The 17,045-nt window shown below is 31.0% G+C and overlaps 2 protein-coding genes across 2 annotated transcripts in view; one reads left to right on the top strand and one right to left on the bottom strand.

The window, feature by feature from the left end:
• The window catches only part of LOC107438316 (uncharacterized), a 112,849-nt gene that overhangs the window by 71,737 nt on the left and 24,067 nt on the right, over positions 1-17,045 (bottom strand). The gene's annotated exons all lie outside the window — the stretch shown is intronic.
• On the top strand, positions 459-16,154 carry LOC107438317 (uncharacterized). The gene is made up of 3 exons (XM_071184921.2): positions 459-540; positions 7,988-8,073; positions 15,114-16,154. Exons 1-3 carry the CDS (start codon positions 513-515, stop codon positions 16,008-16,010), a joined length of 1,011 nt encoding a protein of 336 aa, XP_071041022.1. The 5' UTR covers positions 459-512; the 3' UTR covers positions 16,011-16,154.

A 17,045-nucleotide genomic window follows, 5' to 3' on the forward strand; every position in this document is an offset into this window, starting at 1 on the left:
CCATTTGACTACCACTGACGAAAATCATCCTTGCAATGATTAAAAGTTGGCAGGTATGCTTATGTTTTAAGTGATTGCAAAAAAGAATTATGTTTTAAATCACTTTAATGCTTATACCACTACCATTGGGTGAAAGCTTTTTTGAGTTGCGTGAAAGTGGCAGGTATGCCCTATCTATCTCGTTTTAGAAAGGACCGCACTGTCTCGTAATTAGTTACAAAATGAATAGCGGTACAAAGTTAATAATTAAAAATATTTAAAATCAAAAATGTACAATTTATATCACATTATAAAATTCAAGCATTATTAGTAACTTAATTTGAGCAGATAGTTTTTACAAAACATAAGTTTAATCGAAATCAGTGAACTGATAACTGATGATCAGTTGGGCGTATCGAAGAGTCTCTAAGTTTAAGTTCCGTACATAAACAATAGAATCATTTCACTTTCATTTCTGAAACAAGTTCACATCCTTCAATCCATACTCTCCATCTTTCTCTGCTTCAGTTATCATGAAATTCGGAATATTTCTTTTCCTGGGTGAGCATTCTAAAATTATGATGGTCATTTTTATATTAATATTGGATTATTTTTAACAATAATCTAGTGATATTCATTATTTAAACGAATTTTGATGAAATCAGAAAATAAAAAAAGACTCAATGTAAAGAAAATTCTTCAATGCTTGATAAATTATAATTTTTAATTTTATTTTTATAGTTTAATTAATTTGAAAGAATATGCGGAATACTTCTTTCTGTGAGCACGCATATTAGAATTATGACGGTCATATTTATAATAAAAAAGCTCTTCATGACAAAAATTTATGATAAATATTATTTTAGTGTATTTTTATAAAATCAGAAAATAAGCAGTCTGTTTGTTAGAAGAAAATATTTTAGTTTGAAACTTTTTATCTTGAATGTTTTAGTTATAGTTATGAATTTTTATAATTCGCATAATTAGAGGGGGTGAATATGAAATATATAATTCTGTTCGAATTAGTTTAACCCATTATTAAAAATAATAAATAAATTAATTAAAAAAACAGAAATATTTAATTAATGGGTGTACAATTTCCGAATGAGAAGAACATACTTTACAACATAAAATTTCTTATTTTTATTAAAGTATTTAATGAAGTACTAAATTCTGGGTGAAGAAGCAAGGGTACCGGTATATAAAAAAAAAATTTCACTAAAACCATTCTATTTAATTTGACATACAAAAAAAAAAATTTTTTTATTACAACCGATCATAACATATTGGGAGTACAAATTAGTTCAGTCCGTTTTTAAGAGATGACTCTGCTGTTATGAATGTTTCATAGTGATATCTGATTTCGGTGGTTTCAGAAAGGTTAAACATCTGTCAATAATATTCAGTTTATATCGCATTGAGTTTCATACAAAAACCCTGTTTTTTACTTTGTTGAGTATGACAAGTTTTGTGGTAACGAAGCACCATTTGCGGGAGATTTTATGTACTACTTTAATTGGTTTTGTTGTTGTTGTTAATTTACGTCGCACTAGAGCTGCACAATGGGCTATTGGAGACGGTCTGGGAAACATCCCGGAGGATGATCCGAAGACATGCCATCACAATTTTGATCCTCTGCGGAGGGGATGGCATCCCCGCTTCGATAGCCCGACGACTTGCGAGCGAAGTCGAGCACTTTACGGTAGCACAGTTTAACGAGGACCAATACCGCACACCCTCGGTCCCTACGCAGACTGATCCAAGTGGTCACCCACCCAAACACTGCCCGTAGCCAGTGATGCTTGACTTCGGTGATCTGCTGGGAACCGTGTCTTAACGATCAGTCCACTGCGGGACCTACTTTAATTTGAAGAAAAGTGTAGCTAAAGCGCATCGAATTCTTGTAGAAGTTTATGGTGATAACGCTCCAACTGATAAATCATATAGGGAATGGTTTCGACGTTACAAGAATGGTGAATAGTTTTGTATACTATGAGTTGCTACAACCTGGTGATTCCATTACGGGCGATCGGTATAGGCTACAATTGATTCGTTTGAGTCATGAATTACGAGAAAAACGGCCGGAATGCGAGCAAAGACATGTCAAAGTTATTCTTCTGTCTAATAACGGTCAGCCTGATGTCGCAAAAGTAGTAAAAAAATATTTGGAAAAGCTCAAGTGGGATATTTTACTGCACCCGCTGTATTCGCTGGACATTGCTCCTTCTGATTACTGGTTGTTCCGACGGATGCAGCAGTATTTGGCAGGTCACCAGTTCACTTCTTTCGCAGAAATCGAAAATTGGCTCCTAACTTGGATCGCCTCAAAAAACGAGACATTTTTCAAGATGGAATTCGAAAATTACCTGAAAGGGGGTAAAAAGTAGTAGCCAGAGATTAATTTGATTAATCTGTTCTTTCATTTTGTTCTAAAATAAATGCATTTTTGATCACAAAAAAAAACGGACAGAACTAATTTGTACACCCAATATTTTTAAGATCAAAATACACGATTTTTTATACGTTCTTTGGTACCTTCTTCAATCAAGCTTTTTAATTATTTATTTCTTAATATATGTTTGAATTTATCTAAAATGTATAGTTTTGGTCAAGGGTCAACAAAAATTCTAAGAACCAAGACATACAATTCGGAACCAGATTTTGCATTTATGCTTAACTTAATTTCATGCCGCTTACCACTTTAGTTTTAATGTATTGCAGATGATTATTTTCACATTATTGTACAATTAAAAGTAATCAGTTCTTTTTAAATAAAGCGAAAGCGAACAATTAAAAGTAATTTTAGTATAATATACAAACCTCAATAATGTATTGCTCCCCCAATCTTCAAGAAGATAAAGATTGTTTGCCAATAGTCATATTTTTTGATAAAATTCTCAGAAATGTTGACCTTTCATAGCTTAAATATTAATATAAATTTTAGTATGTTAGATGCGAATTATACATACATACGATTTTTACGAAGCAAGGACGAGGTATGCAGGGCTGAAAACTTTTTAATCTTTGTGGGAAAATTGTTTCTAGTGGTAACAAGTTTTATATAGTGGAAATACTTATATAGTTTTATGAAATATGTAGTTTTATATAAACTTATGGATCATTTACATGAAGTGGTGCCACTTATAATCAAATTCACAAAAAATAAAGAATACTTCAAAACATTAACTTATATACCACTAGAAGAAGTTTTTCCCCTAAAGCCGAGAACATTCACTGCCCTGAGTGATATCATTATTTTCCACGTATTGATAACGTCTTATGTTTCCTTATTTCATAAGATAAATACAAAAAAATAGGTTAAGTTCAAATAACAGCACCCTAGTTTACATCTGTTAAAATATTTCAAAGCATTTCGATAAAAGCGAAAATAGCAATTGAAAGAATTCAATACAGTAAGTGAATGTTTGAAAGTAAGTTCTACCTACTCAGGCAATTGCGTTGGGAAGCGTCTTATAAATTACTTACAGGCAGATAAGAACCTGAAAATCTTACTGCGTGATGTGATTGAATTTTTTTTTTCTTTTCTGAATTCCATGTTTGGGAATAGGGTTTTATTGAGTATTGTGCAATGACCCATGGGATAAAGTATTATTATGCATTTCATTCAGATATCAAATGGGTAAAGTTTAACGAACGGGGAGCTTTTTGTCAGTAAACACCCTAATTATCCAATCATACGGAGCATTTTAGTTTTCCGTAACATTTAATTTGAATGTGATCTGTAATAAAAAATAGATGCATCAATTTATGTATATAAAAAAACCTAAAGTGGTTCTTGGACGATTTAAATTCGTAAATGTTGTACTAGAGCATCGGTTCCCAAATGGTGTTCCAAGGAACCCTAGGGTTCCGTGGAAGAGGGAAAGGGATACCTCGAGCTAATATTTTTTACAACTACTGTTGTAAAAACTGTTACAACTACTGTTGAGTTTTAAGATCTCTGATTTCGGTTGCCTGTATTAAATTATTTCAAGTGAAAAACCAATGAAATAAAAATGGCTTTTTTTAAAGGAGCATATGATATTTCTCTGAACAATATATTGAAAAAATTATGAAAAGAACAAATATTTATAAAATATTGCATTAGTATTTCTTATCCCGCCTTTCAAATCAAAATAAAATAATTTAATTCTTTGATAAAGTTTTCTTGACAATTATTTTCAACGCTTTTAGCAGTTCTTTTAAATTTTCATCTCCAAGTAAACCATAATTCGGCTTATTTTATTCATTTTCAGCTTTTGTAAATACACCAAAAACAAATTCATAACTTAACTATATAAAGAACAAGGACTGGAAATTTAATTGTCTGACATAAAACTTAATTTAAAGGTTATTAATGATAAAATTATGAAAGATCTACGTTACTTTCGGATTTATGCGGCCTTAATTACAAAATATTCCACTAAAGTTACGATTTTTTTGTGTGTCCAAAATAATTTTTTTCTCTAAATTTTATTATTGTAATATTTAATCACCTCTAAGTACCTAAGTTATAACAAGATAAAAGCATTTATTTAGTGTCTGATGTGAATGTTAAGCACTTACTGTTTCAGCTGTCAGTAACTTTAATAGTCCAATACAGTTTTGCCGTCGAGGACATCGATGTTGCAAATGTAACGCGTATGTAACCATAATATCATTCAAATTCGTCGCAACCTTAATACCTTGCAAATTGAGCCATACTGTTTCAGCTGTTTGTAACTTTAATAACCTAATGTAATTAAGACATTGACAACATCGATACCACAAACGTAAAAAACTTCAGCTCGAGCTGAACTATATTGTTCAAATTCGTTGTAACCTTAATAAAGTGCAATTTAAACAATACTGTTTCAGCTGTTAGAAACTTTAAAAGCCTAATAGTCATTGAAAGTGTCGATAAAACAAATGTGAAAAAATTTCAGCACTTTTTGAATTACACTATCGTTGAAATTCATTTCAAACTTAATACAGTGCAAACTGAACCATATAATCGAGCTCTTGAATTTAAATGCATGACGATATGGTTCAACTTGATCTAAAATATTGTTCATTGTTGTTGTTGCTGTAGGCCATTAAAGCAAGGAGCGCAATTGTTCTTGTTTTCCAGTGGCGCCATCTATGGCTAAGAATTCCCCTTCTGCCAAACCCATGCGTCATACCCGTTTATAGGGAGAACCCATTCATACAGTCATTCATTCATCCACAGATAGTAATTTTGACTAGAACCAGAGGACAATCAATCTCTAATTCAGTACCCCCAAAGGTGCTGATTTGTTATGGGAACATGGAGGACTTTAAGACTCGACAGATTTAACGTGCACCAGTCGCCATTTACTACACGGAGATTTTTCGGCCGGCTGGATTCGAACTCCCGTTCTCACGAGCGTGAGTCCAGTGCCCTGCCAACCAGGCCTATACTGTTCATTTCAGCACCTTATTAACACTGCAGCACATTCGCACGATATTATGGTTCAAGGTATCAATATTACTGCTCAATATTGAACCGATTACTCTGAGATTTTAGTGATAAGAATTTTTTTAATTACCGTATAACTATGAGAAAATCTCTTTAAAAATTATGCTATAAGAATGCAGCGATTTGTCTAAATTATCCGGATTGAATGCGGATGACAGAAAAACAACAAAATTTGAAGAAAAAAAACGCACTTTGAATTAAACTCCTTGTTTTGGTTACAAATCTTAAATTATAACTGTAAATATTTTAATTAAGTCACTTTATATCTAACATAATAGTGATTTTAAAATTTTCTGAAATGAATTGAAATTAGTTCAGAAGCTGAACATACCCTCGAATGTTGGCCGTAACAAGATACAACTTTGCTTCAGTCCACTGAACTATCAACAAAGAGAGTACTTATCTAGATTTCCTTCTAAGTTCTAGAAACCTCTCAAAGACTTCCTTTTAATTAAAGAATTTGATCAAATCCTGTTCAGAACACTCTTTTACATATACTTTATATGTAACCTAATCGAGTTTTATAAATAAATCACTCATTCATGGAATACTTCTTTGTCACAATATTTATATCCGAAGCAAAATAATGTAGCAGGTTTCATAGAGTTTAACTCTGGTTGCAAAACTTCGGTTCCTGTTTGGTCGGGTATTATAAGTAAGGGAAATAAACCGTAAAGACAAGATTATCTGATAAATGAAGACATTTTGCTGCAAAAATAAAAATTATGTGAATACTCGCTGATTATGAGGGCGGCTGTAAATTATGCGGTTCTCCACATTTTCCGCGTCTTTACACAATTCATAGAGCTCTAACTATTACACTTTATATGATGAGCGTATTAGTTTAAGCTGTTACGAATATTCAGAGCGTTTGTCTATATTATTAATAAACATCGTATTTAAAATTGAATAGCTGGAGATCTCTTGATAAATTTTAAAGTCATCATCAACTGTTATTTGCAACTCCATGCTAACTTATTGATTATGTTAATCTTTTTTACTAAATGTGGTAATTAAAATAGTAGAGGTCTTAACACTAGAAAGACTGAAATACCTATATTGCCCAAAAGCGGTCAAAATGACTGCATTGTGAAATAATAACTAATGTATAAAGAAATTTGTTTAAAATTAATTTATAATATTTTTGATATTATTTTCTGTTATATGACAAGTTATTAGTAAATATCAACAATAAAAATAATTATAAAAGTCACAAAATTCTAAGAAATTGTGTCATTAACTACATCATTGTTTTTCTAATTGAAATTTAAAAGCAGTCAAAATGACTTCCTTGGGCTTGTGTGAATCACGCAATATATTTAAAAATTAACAACTATCTACAATTACACATTAGTTCTTTTTGATCTTTATCTACATAGTTCATCGTATTTTTATTTACTTAAGATGTACCCTAAATATGATACGTGTATGTATTATATTTAAAATACATCTCATATATATTCCAGATATATTTATATTTCAAATATATTTACATTTAGGAGATGTATCTTAAGTATATTTCTTATCGTCCTGGTATTAAAACAGTAAAATATTCGTCTTGATGTAATGCAGTTATCGTCGTGTATCCTGACAGAAATTGATTGATAATGATTGATAATGAAGTAATAGTATCATCACTTACCATGTTTTATCAGGACATTAGAAACTCTGTAAATGGTAATGCGGAGTAATTTATATAGCTGTTTAAATTGACATATTCTAATCTAATGGAGTTCGATTTAGGCTTTGTGATCACTGGGTTAGATAAATTCTTATGTCAGTTTTTAATTCTATTGTTTTGAAATGAAGTTATAAGTTTGCTTCATTATAATATTAACTCAATTGATCAACATTATAGTACAATACGTTGAGAGAAATCAAAAGAGAAAATATCGTGTATTTAACAAATTTGATTTGAAATTCTGGTTTAAATTGAATGTATGTTTAGAAATACATAAACTGAACATAATATTGAATTCGAAAACTCAATGCAATGAATCATTCTGGAATTTAAATTAAATTAATTAAAATTTAATTCAAGTGTAGAGGAGGAAAGCTTAAAAACGTTATTTGTTATTTTAAATGATAACCCGAAACAGTATTTAAATCAAGAAATATTGAATTATGTGATGTTATATGTGAGGGACTTTGGGCAACATAGAGTTAAAAGTCACACTTTTTCCAGAGATGACTTTTTTAAAAAACGAAACTATTTATTGGTGCTGTTTCCGGATAGGTACATTTAAAATTCAGAAATCCTCACTTCACAACACTCATAAACATCTTATTAAGTACTTTCAAATCGTTATGTTGTTTACAAAATACTCACTCTTGCACTATTCAAAAATGTGGCTTGTCATTACACTGCTCCAAGCCCTTTTAAACTTAAATACGTGATATATATATATATATATTCGTTATAAATATCTTTTTAAAATAATTTTACTACAGACAATTTAAATATTTCAGCATGAATATAACTTATGATGTAAATATATGCATTAACCATCCACACATTTCATTTTTCAGTTTTTCCAATAAATTGCATTCTATCAGAATCGCTGAAGGAAAATGAACTTTCTGATGCGAAAATCGAAAGCAAACGCAATCTCAAAGTAAGTATCCTTTAACCCAACTGAAAAGTGTTTCTGGCAGTTCTTATTGTTAATTCGGATATTTCATCGTCTATGTTTACTGTCTGTGTTAATTTTAGTTACATGAGATACATGCTTGTCTATTTATCGGATGCAATTCAATTTTACATTTCAACTGGAAAATGAGACACTTTACTTTTCTATATTATAAACATTAACGAATAATGTTTACAAACGTTTCTCTGTGACGTCATTGCAATGCATTTTCGAATGGATGAGTTCAGCGACATCTTTTTGAGCTCACTCCAAACTCCTTCAACTTTTGAATGGTAAACAGTCATTTGACAGTCGACCTTTCGAGCTATCTAGTTCATAGTTTTCTCGTGAAATTATTATTCTTTATTAAATTATAATTCTTTTACCAATATTTTAAGTATTTTTGTCAGAAAAACAAACAACAATAAGAAAGTTCTTATCAATCAAAACAATCTTAAAGAATGATAAAATACCTTTCATGATTTTTAGAAACTTAGGGAACATTCTTACTGAATCTGGCTTGATAGCTCAGCTTAAAATGTGCCAATCAAATTCTAAATTTCAAAATGTATGTTTCATTTGTATTTTTATTTTGATAAAAAAGTTGCATTAAAAAATACGGTCAATAAAGCGATTAAAAATAGTTTATGTTTAAATGAAAAGTTTGTGTTCAAAACAACTTAATTAAACACAAAATTGTTCGTTCATAGTAAAAAGAGAAGAAAGAAATAGCTTCACTCTTTTTTTTAAGATTAAAACCGATTAAACTTTTTTGTCTGTTTTCGAACGTCAGTGTCAGAACATCTTGGAGCGAGCTCCATAAAGTCAGGGAACTCATCCAATGTTTCCATTCTCCTTAGTCACAGTAGAGGCCTCTAGCAACTGTAAAAGCTAGGATATAATTAGCTGATATTGTAATCAGCATTTCTCCTACTTTTTGGTAAAGGGGTCCTATGATATTTACGATAGTTTTGTGGGACCCCATAAGCATTGAGCAAATCCAAAAATGTGTGAACGTGAATCACTGTACTGTAAACTACTATTACAGTTTTAAGTATTTAACTAAATAAATTTATTAAAAGGCATAGAACAATCGAAAAATTTTAAAAATGTAACAATCTTATTTAATGCAATAACAAAAAATTAATTAAATTACATGGGTATATCCAAACACTAACTATAGCCTGTCCATTAAGTGTAGCAAAATAGTCGACACGGCAGTAACGAAGCCCTTCAATCTTTTTTAGATTTGATTGGCATGGTGGTTAAAGACAAAAATGCCGTCTCTCACAAATGTGTCGAAGAAAAGAAGTAAAAGAAAGTTTATATAGGACAGTTTTAGAAATCATTAGAAATTCTTTTCGAATCCAATCCAAAAGTTTTTTATAGACTATAAAAATCAATTTTCAATCCCAGAATCACTTGATAATTTAGCAAATTCTTGTGACTTTAATGGCAAATGAATAATATTTTTCACTTTAATTTCGAATGTTTTCAAATTTCTTATTAGTTTTTCGGCACAAAAATCTGAAGGGAAACATTTCTCAAGATACTGAAAATGTTCATAATCATTTTTATGATCTTTTTAATAATAGTGTATCATTATTTTCGCATAAAAGTCTCCTTGTTGGGACCAACATTTCTTTCTCTATTTTCAGATACAATCTATAAAAATGTTCGATGATTGCAAAATTATTATAAGTTTATGAAATATCAAAATCGCTAAAATTTTTAGCTATTTCAAACGGGGTAGTAAAGAGTAAACAATCTACAGTTTAGTAGCTATCGTATTTTTATTTAATGCAGTTTATTTATTTTTAATTCTGTTCTATAATACACTCTCCTAGCAATTAATAAAGGAAGAGTCTACAATGATAATTTGTCGAAAAGCATTTAGGTAACATTATAAGCAATAACACTGATCTATATTTCTCCCATTATATGAGTTTACTTTTCTTTTTCATTCCCATTACTTTTTCATGCAAATGTATTCTATTTAACTTAAAAAAAGTAGTTGGAAAGATTAAAAATAGTTAGAGTAATAAAACAAAATCGAAATTTACTTTATGTCCTAAGAAAAATGTTCTGTGAGCAACAAATGGGAACACCCTGAATTACTTTTGAACTAATGATCGGATTTTAAATATGCGTCTTTTTTTAAATTAGATTTCTTTATTTTTCTGTTCAACCAATAAGATCATATATTGTATTTTGCCATAAAAAAATAAATTCTGTAAAATGATGCAAAAATTTGATAAACGAATTAAGATAAACAAATTTTATAATTGTGGAAAATATTTTTTGAAAAAATTAAAATCAACAATAGGAGGTCCAAACGTTCGACTGCACATATGGGCCAATTTCCCAGATTGCGACTTCTCTCTCTCCCTTCACAGAAAGTATGCTTTCGAGTCTAAGTTTGTAACTTAAAATATCTATGATTCTAATTAATTAGCATATTGGAGGCCAGGCCCTCAAATCATTAAAATTGAGTCATTGGCGTGGAAATCCAATCACTAGATCAAAAGATATTCAGGGTGTCCCATTTTTTGGTTTTCTTTTCCTTTTTTGCACACGGTACACATTTTGTCTTTTTTAACACTCAATATCCTTTTAAAGGGAAGAAAAACTTCCATGGATTTTATGGAAATAAAATAAAACAGGTAACCAGAGCCGCGATGGCTCAGGGGATAGAGCGTTCGTCTTCCAATGAGGCGAAACGGGTTCGAATCCCAGTCGATACGAATTCCGCATCCGGTTTGCACCGACCGCAGTGATGACGTGAAATATCCTCAGCGGTAGATAAATCATGGGTTAGAGTCCCCTTGCCATCAGACTTTCCGTGGGATGTTCTCATGGTCTTCCTCTCCATGAAACGCAAATGCGGGTAAACTTAATCAAAAAGTCCTCCACGAAGGCAAATTTATCCCAATACACAGGATTAAAGATAATTTTACAAATGCAAATGTCGTTCAATCCAAATTCAAACACGTCGTTTAATCAATATATTTAGATTTATTACTTCACACACTTGGTGGAAAAATATAATAATTTTGCAGTGATAAGAAAAACGTTGCTCTTTTACATCCTTTAATCTTTGTGTGGGAACTCTTTGAATACTTCTATTTGAATATTCTAGGAATACTTCTTTGCGGTAACGAATCAACCAGAAAGACAAAATTGTTATAAGATTAAATTTTTGTAAGCTTTTAAATCAAGCAGATTCGTATTCATATATTTGTTTTTATAATTTTATAACAGTCGTTAAACAGCTGACGCAATGTTTCAGATTTACGACTACTAAAAAAACTGAAACTAAACTAAACTCAATGGCGCGACGGCCCATAGTGGGCCAAGGTCTACTGTGCCCATATCAGTTTTCTTGACCTTGGTCTCTGGGGTGCAGAAGCAGATGTTCCGGTTAGGTGGTCAGCCGAACGCGAAACCCCCAGTGTTTAGTTCCCAAGCATGCTTGGTACTCATTTATCGGCCCACTAAAGGGATGAAAATCTGAGTTAACCTTGTCCGGCCAGAGGATCGAATATAGGATCTGTGGCACGGGAGCGCGAAGCGCTACCACCGGGTGTCATTTACGACTACTACTAATATTAAATTCCCTGGCCTTGTAGTTTTGAACACAATCCAGAAGTCAAAGGAACTTCTGGATCAAGTATTGGGAGAAATTCGCCTTCCTGGAAGATTTTTTGATGGAAATAACCATTATTTGCGTTACATGGAGAGGAGAACCACAGAAACCTTCCACGGTAAGCCTGATGGCAAGGGAACTCTAACCCATGATTCGTCTACCACTGAGGATATTTTACGTCAGTACTGTGGTCGGTGCATGTCGGATGCGGAATTCGTATCAATCAGCCATCGCTGAGAATCTAATATATTTAAAAAATATAACCATTTACTAAAAGATTAATCATTTATTAAAAAACGGCAATAACTAAACAGATTTTATCACTTTTTGCATCAATATTATAATTGCATCATATAACATATTTCAATGGTTAATTTCTTTTGCTCTTTCACGAGACGTGTTATTTTTTTTAACTGTTCTAAAAAAACCTAATTTGCTTGTAATAGAGCTAATATGTTCAATAATGTCGTAATAAAAAAGTTGATTCGAATCGACTGTTATAGTAATTCGATTGTGTTTGGTTGTATGTTACAACAGTTATTTTTATAGCACTTCTTCATAAGTTTTCAAATTTTGAAAGTAATTTCAAAGATTTAACTGTTCATTGACTTATCCATTAAGTGTAATCTCTTAGTAATTTACGCTAATTACATTATCACAGTGTTGAATGATAGCAATCTTTAAGCAAATTACAACATATTCACAGTGATGAATAATGGAGATATCTTAGCAAATTATAACAAATACGATATCATAGTACGGCAATGCAATATTGTCTCGATCATAAATAATGGAGATATCTTCGAAAATTATGACAGATACAATATCATAGAATGGTAATACAACATTGCCACGGTGATGAATAATGGAGATATCTTAGAAAATAACGACTAATGCAATATAATAGTGTTGAATAATGGCTCAGAGGAAGTTTTGCCAAATATGTATTTTATTATTTTTCTATTATATTTTTTAAATCTATCATATCTAAAATATTTATTAATATCTATTAAATCTAGTATATTTAATAATCTGATCTATAATATTTATTAATATTTTATTATCTACTATATTATAATAGATAATAAACTTTAGACAAATTTCATTATCATAGTGCTGAATAACAGCAATATCTAAACAAGTAATACATTATTATCATGTTGAATAATGGAAAATTCTGTTGAAAAATGGCAATATCAACACTATACCAACTGCAAAATACGACATTGCGTTGAATGCTTCTCTAAGAAATTTTTTGACAAATACAATATTACGGTGTAAAGTAACATCAATAAGAAAGCAAATTAATACAAGTACAAAAGTTTGAAAATAAAGATGAAAAAAAAAACATTTATATTCTACAAGAAATTAAAGAAAAGGAAAGCATAACTAATTTGCGTTCGTAAACAGAAAAAAAACATTTATTTTTGATGATGTTATGAACATTAAATGAACAAAACTATTCAATTAATCATCAATTACGATTTTATATTTGCAAATACAACAACCAAAGTTTAGAAATAAATTTCACGCTCAGTGGGGCATTTAATCACTGCAATTTAAAGAAACGCTGAAGAAATGAAAGCTGGCGTTCGTGACTGGATATCGGAATGTTTTTGAAACTAGGAAGATGGATGAAGTTTTAGATTTCTCTATTTTATATTTATAAAATCACCAACACAATCCCATTCATCAAACTAAACGATATCAAATGATGTTGGAACACACTTATTTGCGTTCGTAAATAAGTTATAGAAATAGATTTCTCGTTGCTTTGGATTCAAATAAAAGCATTTGTTCGATGATTTATTCTGAACTCGCTTACTTTGTTCTTTTCGTGTACCATTTATAAAATATATTCCCGAACAAACCATAATATAATGTTAGAAACATTAAAAAAATTTATAAAAAGATTCATTTGCTATGCATACATTCCTGCAGAATTTACACATGCTTGAAGGAAAAAACTATTATTGTGCAAGTTAGATTTTTAAACAGCTAATTTTTAAGAGAATTAAGTTATAGACTTGACGAAGTAAATTATTGTATAGATGTTGTGCAGTTAAATAAGACTTAAATAAAATCTTCACAAGAAAAATGACAACTATTTCAAAAAAATGTTATTGAAACCTTTTTCCATTAACTCTTCAAATGTAAAATGCGATATAACCTTAGAAATCTTATCGATTTCGCATATATTATGGCGTAATCAGGGGTCTGTTTAGAGAAACGGACCCTTCACAAAATATCATTTCATAAAAACGGACCCTTTACAAAATATTTTAACTTAAAAACGGACTCACAAAATGATTTTTCTTCTAATCGCACCCTTCACAAATTTGATTATCTTCGTTATTGTTTTGTTAACCCTTTCGCGCCGACTGTCACAAATATGTGACAGCATAAAACCGTATCAATCTGGGTAAAAATATAAAACTGGTAATTAAAGTAGTTCTTTAGCAGTTCATTTGTGGGCGGAGTTATAATTCTTTGATTTATTTAATTCACCATTACTTTGTTCAAAATAAAACTATTTAGTTATACTTTGAATTAACATTGATTATATATATGATTAAACTAACAATAATTAAAGTCAAAGCAAAATAAGTCTGTCAAATTAGCAAAGACTGCATTTAAGTTACCGTTTTTTATTTAATTGCAACTTGATTCTGATTTTGTACGAATGCTTTTCTGAATCACCCGTCCCCAAGAGGTTAATCGAATAAACCCATCCCAAGTGGAAAAAAAATAAAGATGGATGTAAACGAATTAAGTTTTGCCTTCGGCAGACGCTTCTTCCTATGTTGGTCCGAAAGGAATATTCTGCGTTCAGCAATATAGGCTAAATACAAAATATTTGTATGTTGCATCTCTAATTTAGTAACAGCAGTTGCTGTTTATTTTTAAAATTTAATTTTTTTAATTATAATTTTAAAGTGCTGAGCATAATCTTGTATCTCTTTACAATTTAAAAACTCCTTGAAAAAGTTTTTTGCTATAACAGGACCCTTTTTGCACAAATTCACAAAAGCAGGACCCTGGTTGAAAGAATGTGATTTAATGTTTATTTTATATTCATAAATTACGAGTAATTTTTTCACAATTTTACAATAGCGGACCTTTCACAAAATGTCTGGACAGACCCCTGATAATGTAAATAAATATTTGTGCTATAATGACTCTCTTCGTGAAATTAATTTAAAAATTAATTTCTTTTGCATGTAAAACAATGCTAAGATATTGTGCAATTCAGCTTTGCAAAAAATCTAATCATTTGTTTATTTTTTTAAGCTATAAAATAGGTCCATCAAATAAATTTTGTTTAAATTGCATTAAATGACGAACTGTAAAGAAACTTATTTGTTACATTTATTTTCAGATTCCAGATCCTATACAAATATACAGTGAAATAATTCCTCATTTTCCAACACGCGTTTACTTAAAGAGTGAGAAAACAACTTACTACACGGATTTGAGTACAGATAATCACATCACTACTTCCATCTTACAATCATTTGATCCAAGACAAACTTTACTCACCTCAACTCCATCATCACTTAATCCTGTTCCTTCGGATAAACAAAAAATCTTGCCATCCACTTCTGTTGCAGATGTTATTTTTTCTTTTCCCTCTACACAAAAAGACTCAAATGAAGATGAATTAAATGTTACCAAACATGAATCATACTCTGACGAAGATCTCTCGACAGCTGAAACAGAAATCGTTGTGTCCATTCAACCCATGCCGTCAAGCAACCCTCTTAATCTTCAACAGTCGTACGCGCAAACCGTTCAACCAATCAAGAACATTTCTATAGGTCAAACTCTCAGTCAGGCTATGTCAGCAACAAACAAGCCAACGATACAAGACAAAGGAAATATTGCTCTTACACAACATGTTACCCGGCGAGGAGGCGCGGAAAATCCGCAGTCAGCAACGTCTGCAGTAGCAACACCAATACCTGTCACTCAGACGGTGGCTGTAGCAAAACCTGTACCACATGTGAAATTCGTACATCCTGCACCAACACATGAAGTTGCTGTTCCATCTTTTCAAATAACGTTCGATCCTGTTAAACTTATCCTAGGTTTATTGCAAGGTATACCCATACCTTCCCTGAATCTGAATGGAAAAGCTTTCTTTGGAGTTCAGTTAGATAAAGGCTTAAACTTTGGGCCAGGTGCTGGTGCTGCAGCTACATCACCTGTTTTGCAACAGGTATACGCTCAGAGAAGACAGCAGCCTAGACTGTCGTCAATTTTAAGGTTAGGCTAGATCAAATCAATGTCTTCTGCCTCAAAACAATACAGAGATGCTAACTGCTCCGGACACGCCAAAATAATTTTAAAAAAACAGTAAATAACTACAAAGTAAATTTTGAAAATATTTGACTATTTTTGCTTGCTTTTCATGACTTAAGTACCATAAATATTGAATTACATAAACCTACGAATTATTTAGAAACAGTGGTTGATAAAAATCTACCAAATTGTATTTATTAAACAAAGAATCACAATTGATAAACTACCACTTTAAAATTTATATTTGCTGTCCGGAGCAAGCCCAGAGATGCCAACTTGCTCCCGACGGCAAATATGTATTTTAAAGTGGTAGTTTATCAATTGTGATTTTTGGTTCAATTTAGAAGATTTTTATCCACCACTATTTCTAAACAATTCGTAAGCTTATATAATTCACCACTTTATATTTGCGAAATTTACTTGGTAGTTATTTAACGCTCTTTTAATTATTTTGGCGTGTCTGGAGCAGTTGGCATCTCTGTACTACTCATACAAAGCAAACTAACTTGCTAACTTTCAACGCTTTTTGTAATTATTTATTCTAGTGGTAGCTAAGTTTATGTTTCTTTTTTGTTTTGTTCATTTGAACTTATTTTCCTCACAACTACGTATAAATGATTGAAAAGTTCATGTGTAACGCTACTTTAATCCAATTCTCTCGCAGTATGGCTTATATAATATTACCAAAAATTCTGAAAACCGTAGTTTTTTAAATGTCTATCACTCTATACAATATTTCGCCAAAAGTCTACAGTTTGGCACACATGCTCATACCTTTTCCGGATTAAAATTTTACTTCTTGTTCATCCGTCCCGCAAAGGATTATAGAATCCATGCCCATAAAATTATATTATGTAGAGCATTTTGTTTTCGTTGTTCTTGACATTTAGACGATTAGAGTTTTCTTTCTTATTTTGTATAGTTTTTACCTACCAAAAAAAAAATTTTATGCGTTATTTCTTGTTTGAGCTTTAGTATTACAATTAAAAATTTTAACTATGTATATTTT

The sequence above is a fragment of the Parasteatoda tepidariorum genome, chromosome 5 (assembly GCF_982258835.1).
Source record: "Parasteatoda tepidariorum strain Cologne lab strain chromosome 5, Ptep-v5.0, whole genome shotgun sequence".
NCBI classification, from domain to species: domain Eukaryota; kingdom Metazoa; phylum Arthropoda; class Arachnida; order Araneae; family Theridiidae; genus Parasteatoda; species Parasteatoda tepidariorum.

Coding starts and splice junctions, on each gene's coding strand:
- LOC107438317 (XM_071184921.2), top strand. CDS start 513: ATGAAATTCGGAATATTTCTTTTCCTGG. Junction 541..7,987: donor CGGAATATTTCTTTTCCTGG/GTGAGCATTCTA, acceptor TTCATTTTTCAG/TTTTTCCAATAAATTGCATT. Junction 8,074..15,113: donor AAAGCAAACGCAATCTCAAA/GTAAGTATCCTT, acceptor ATTTATTTTCAG/ATTCCAGATCCTATACAAAT.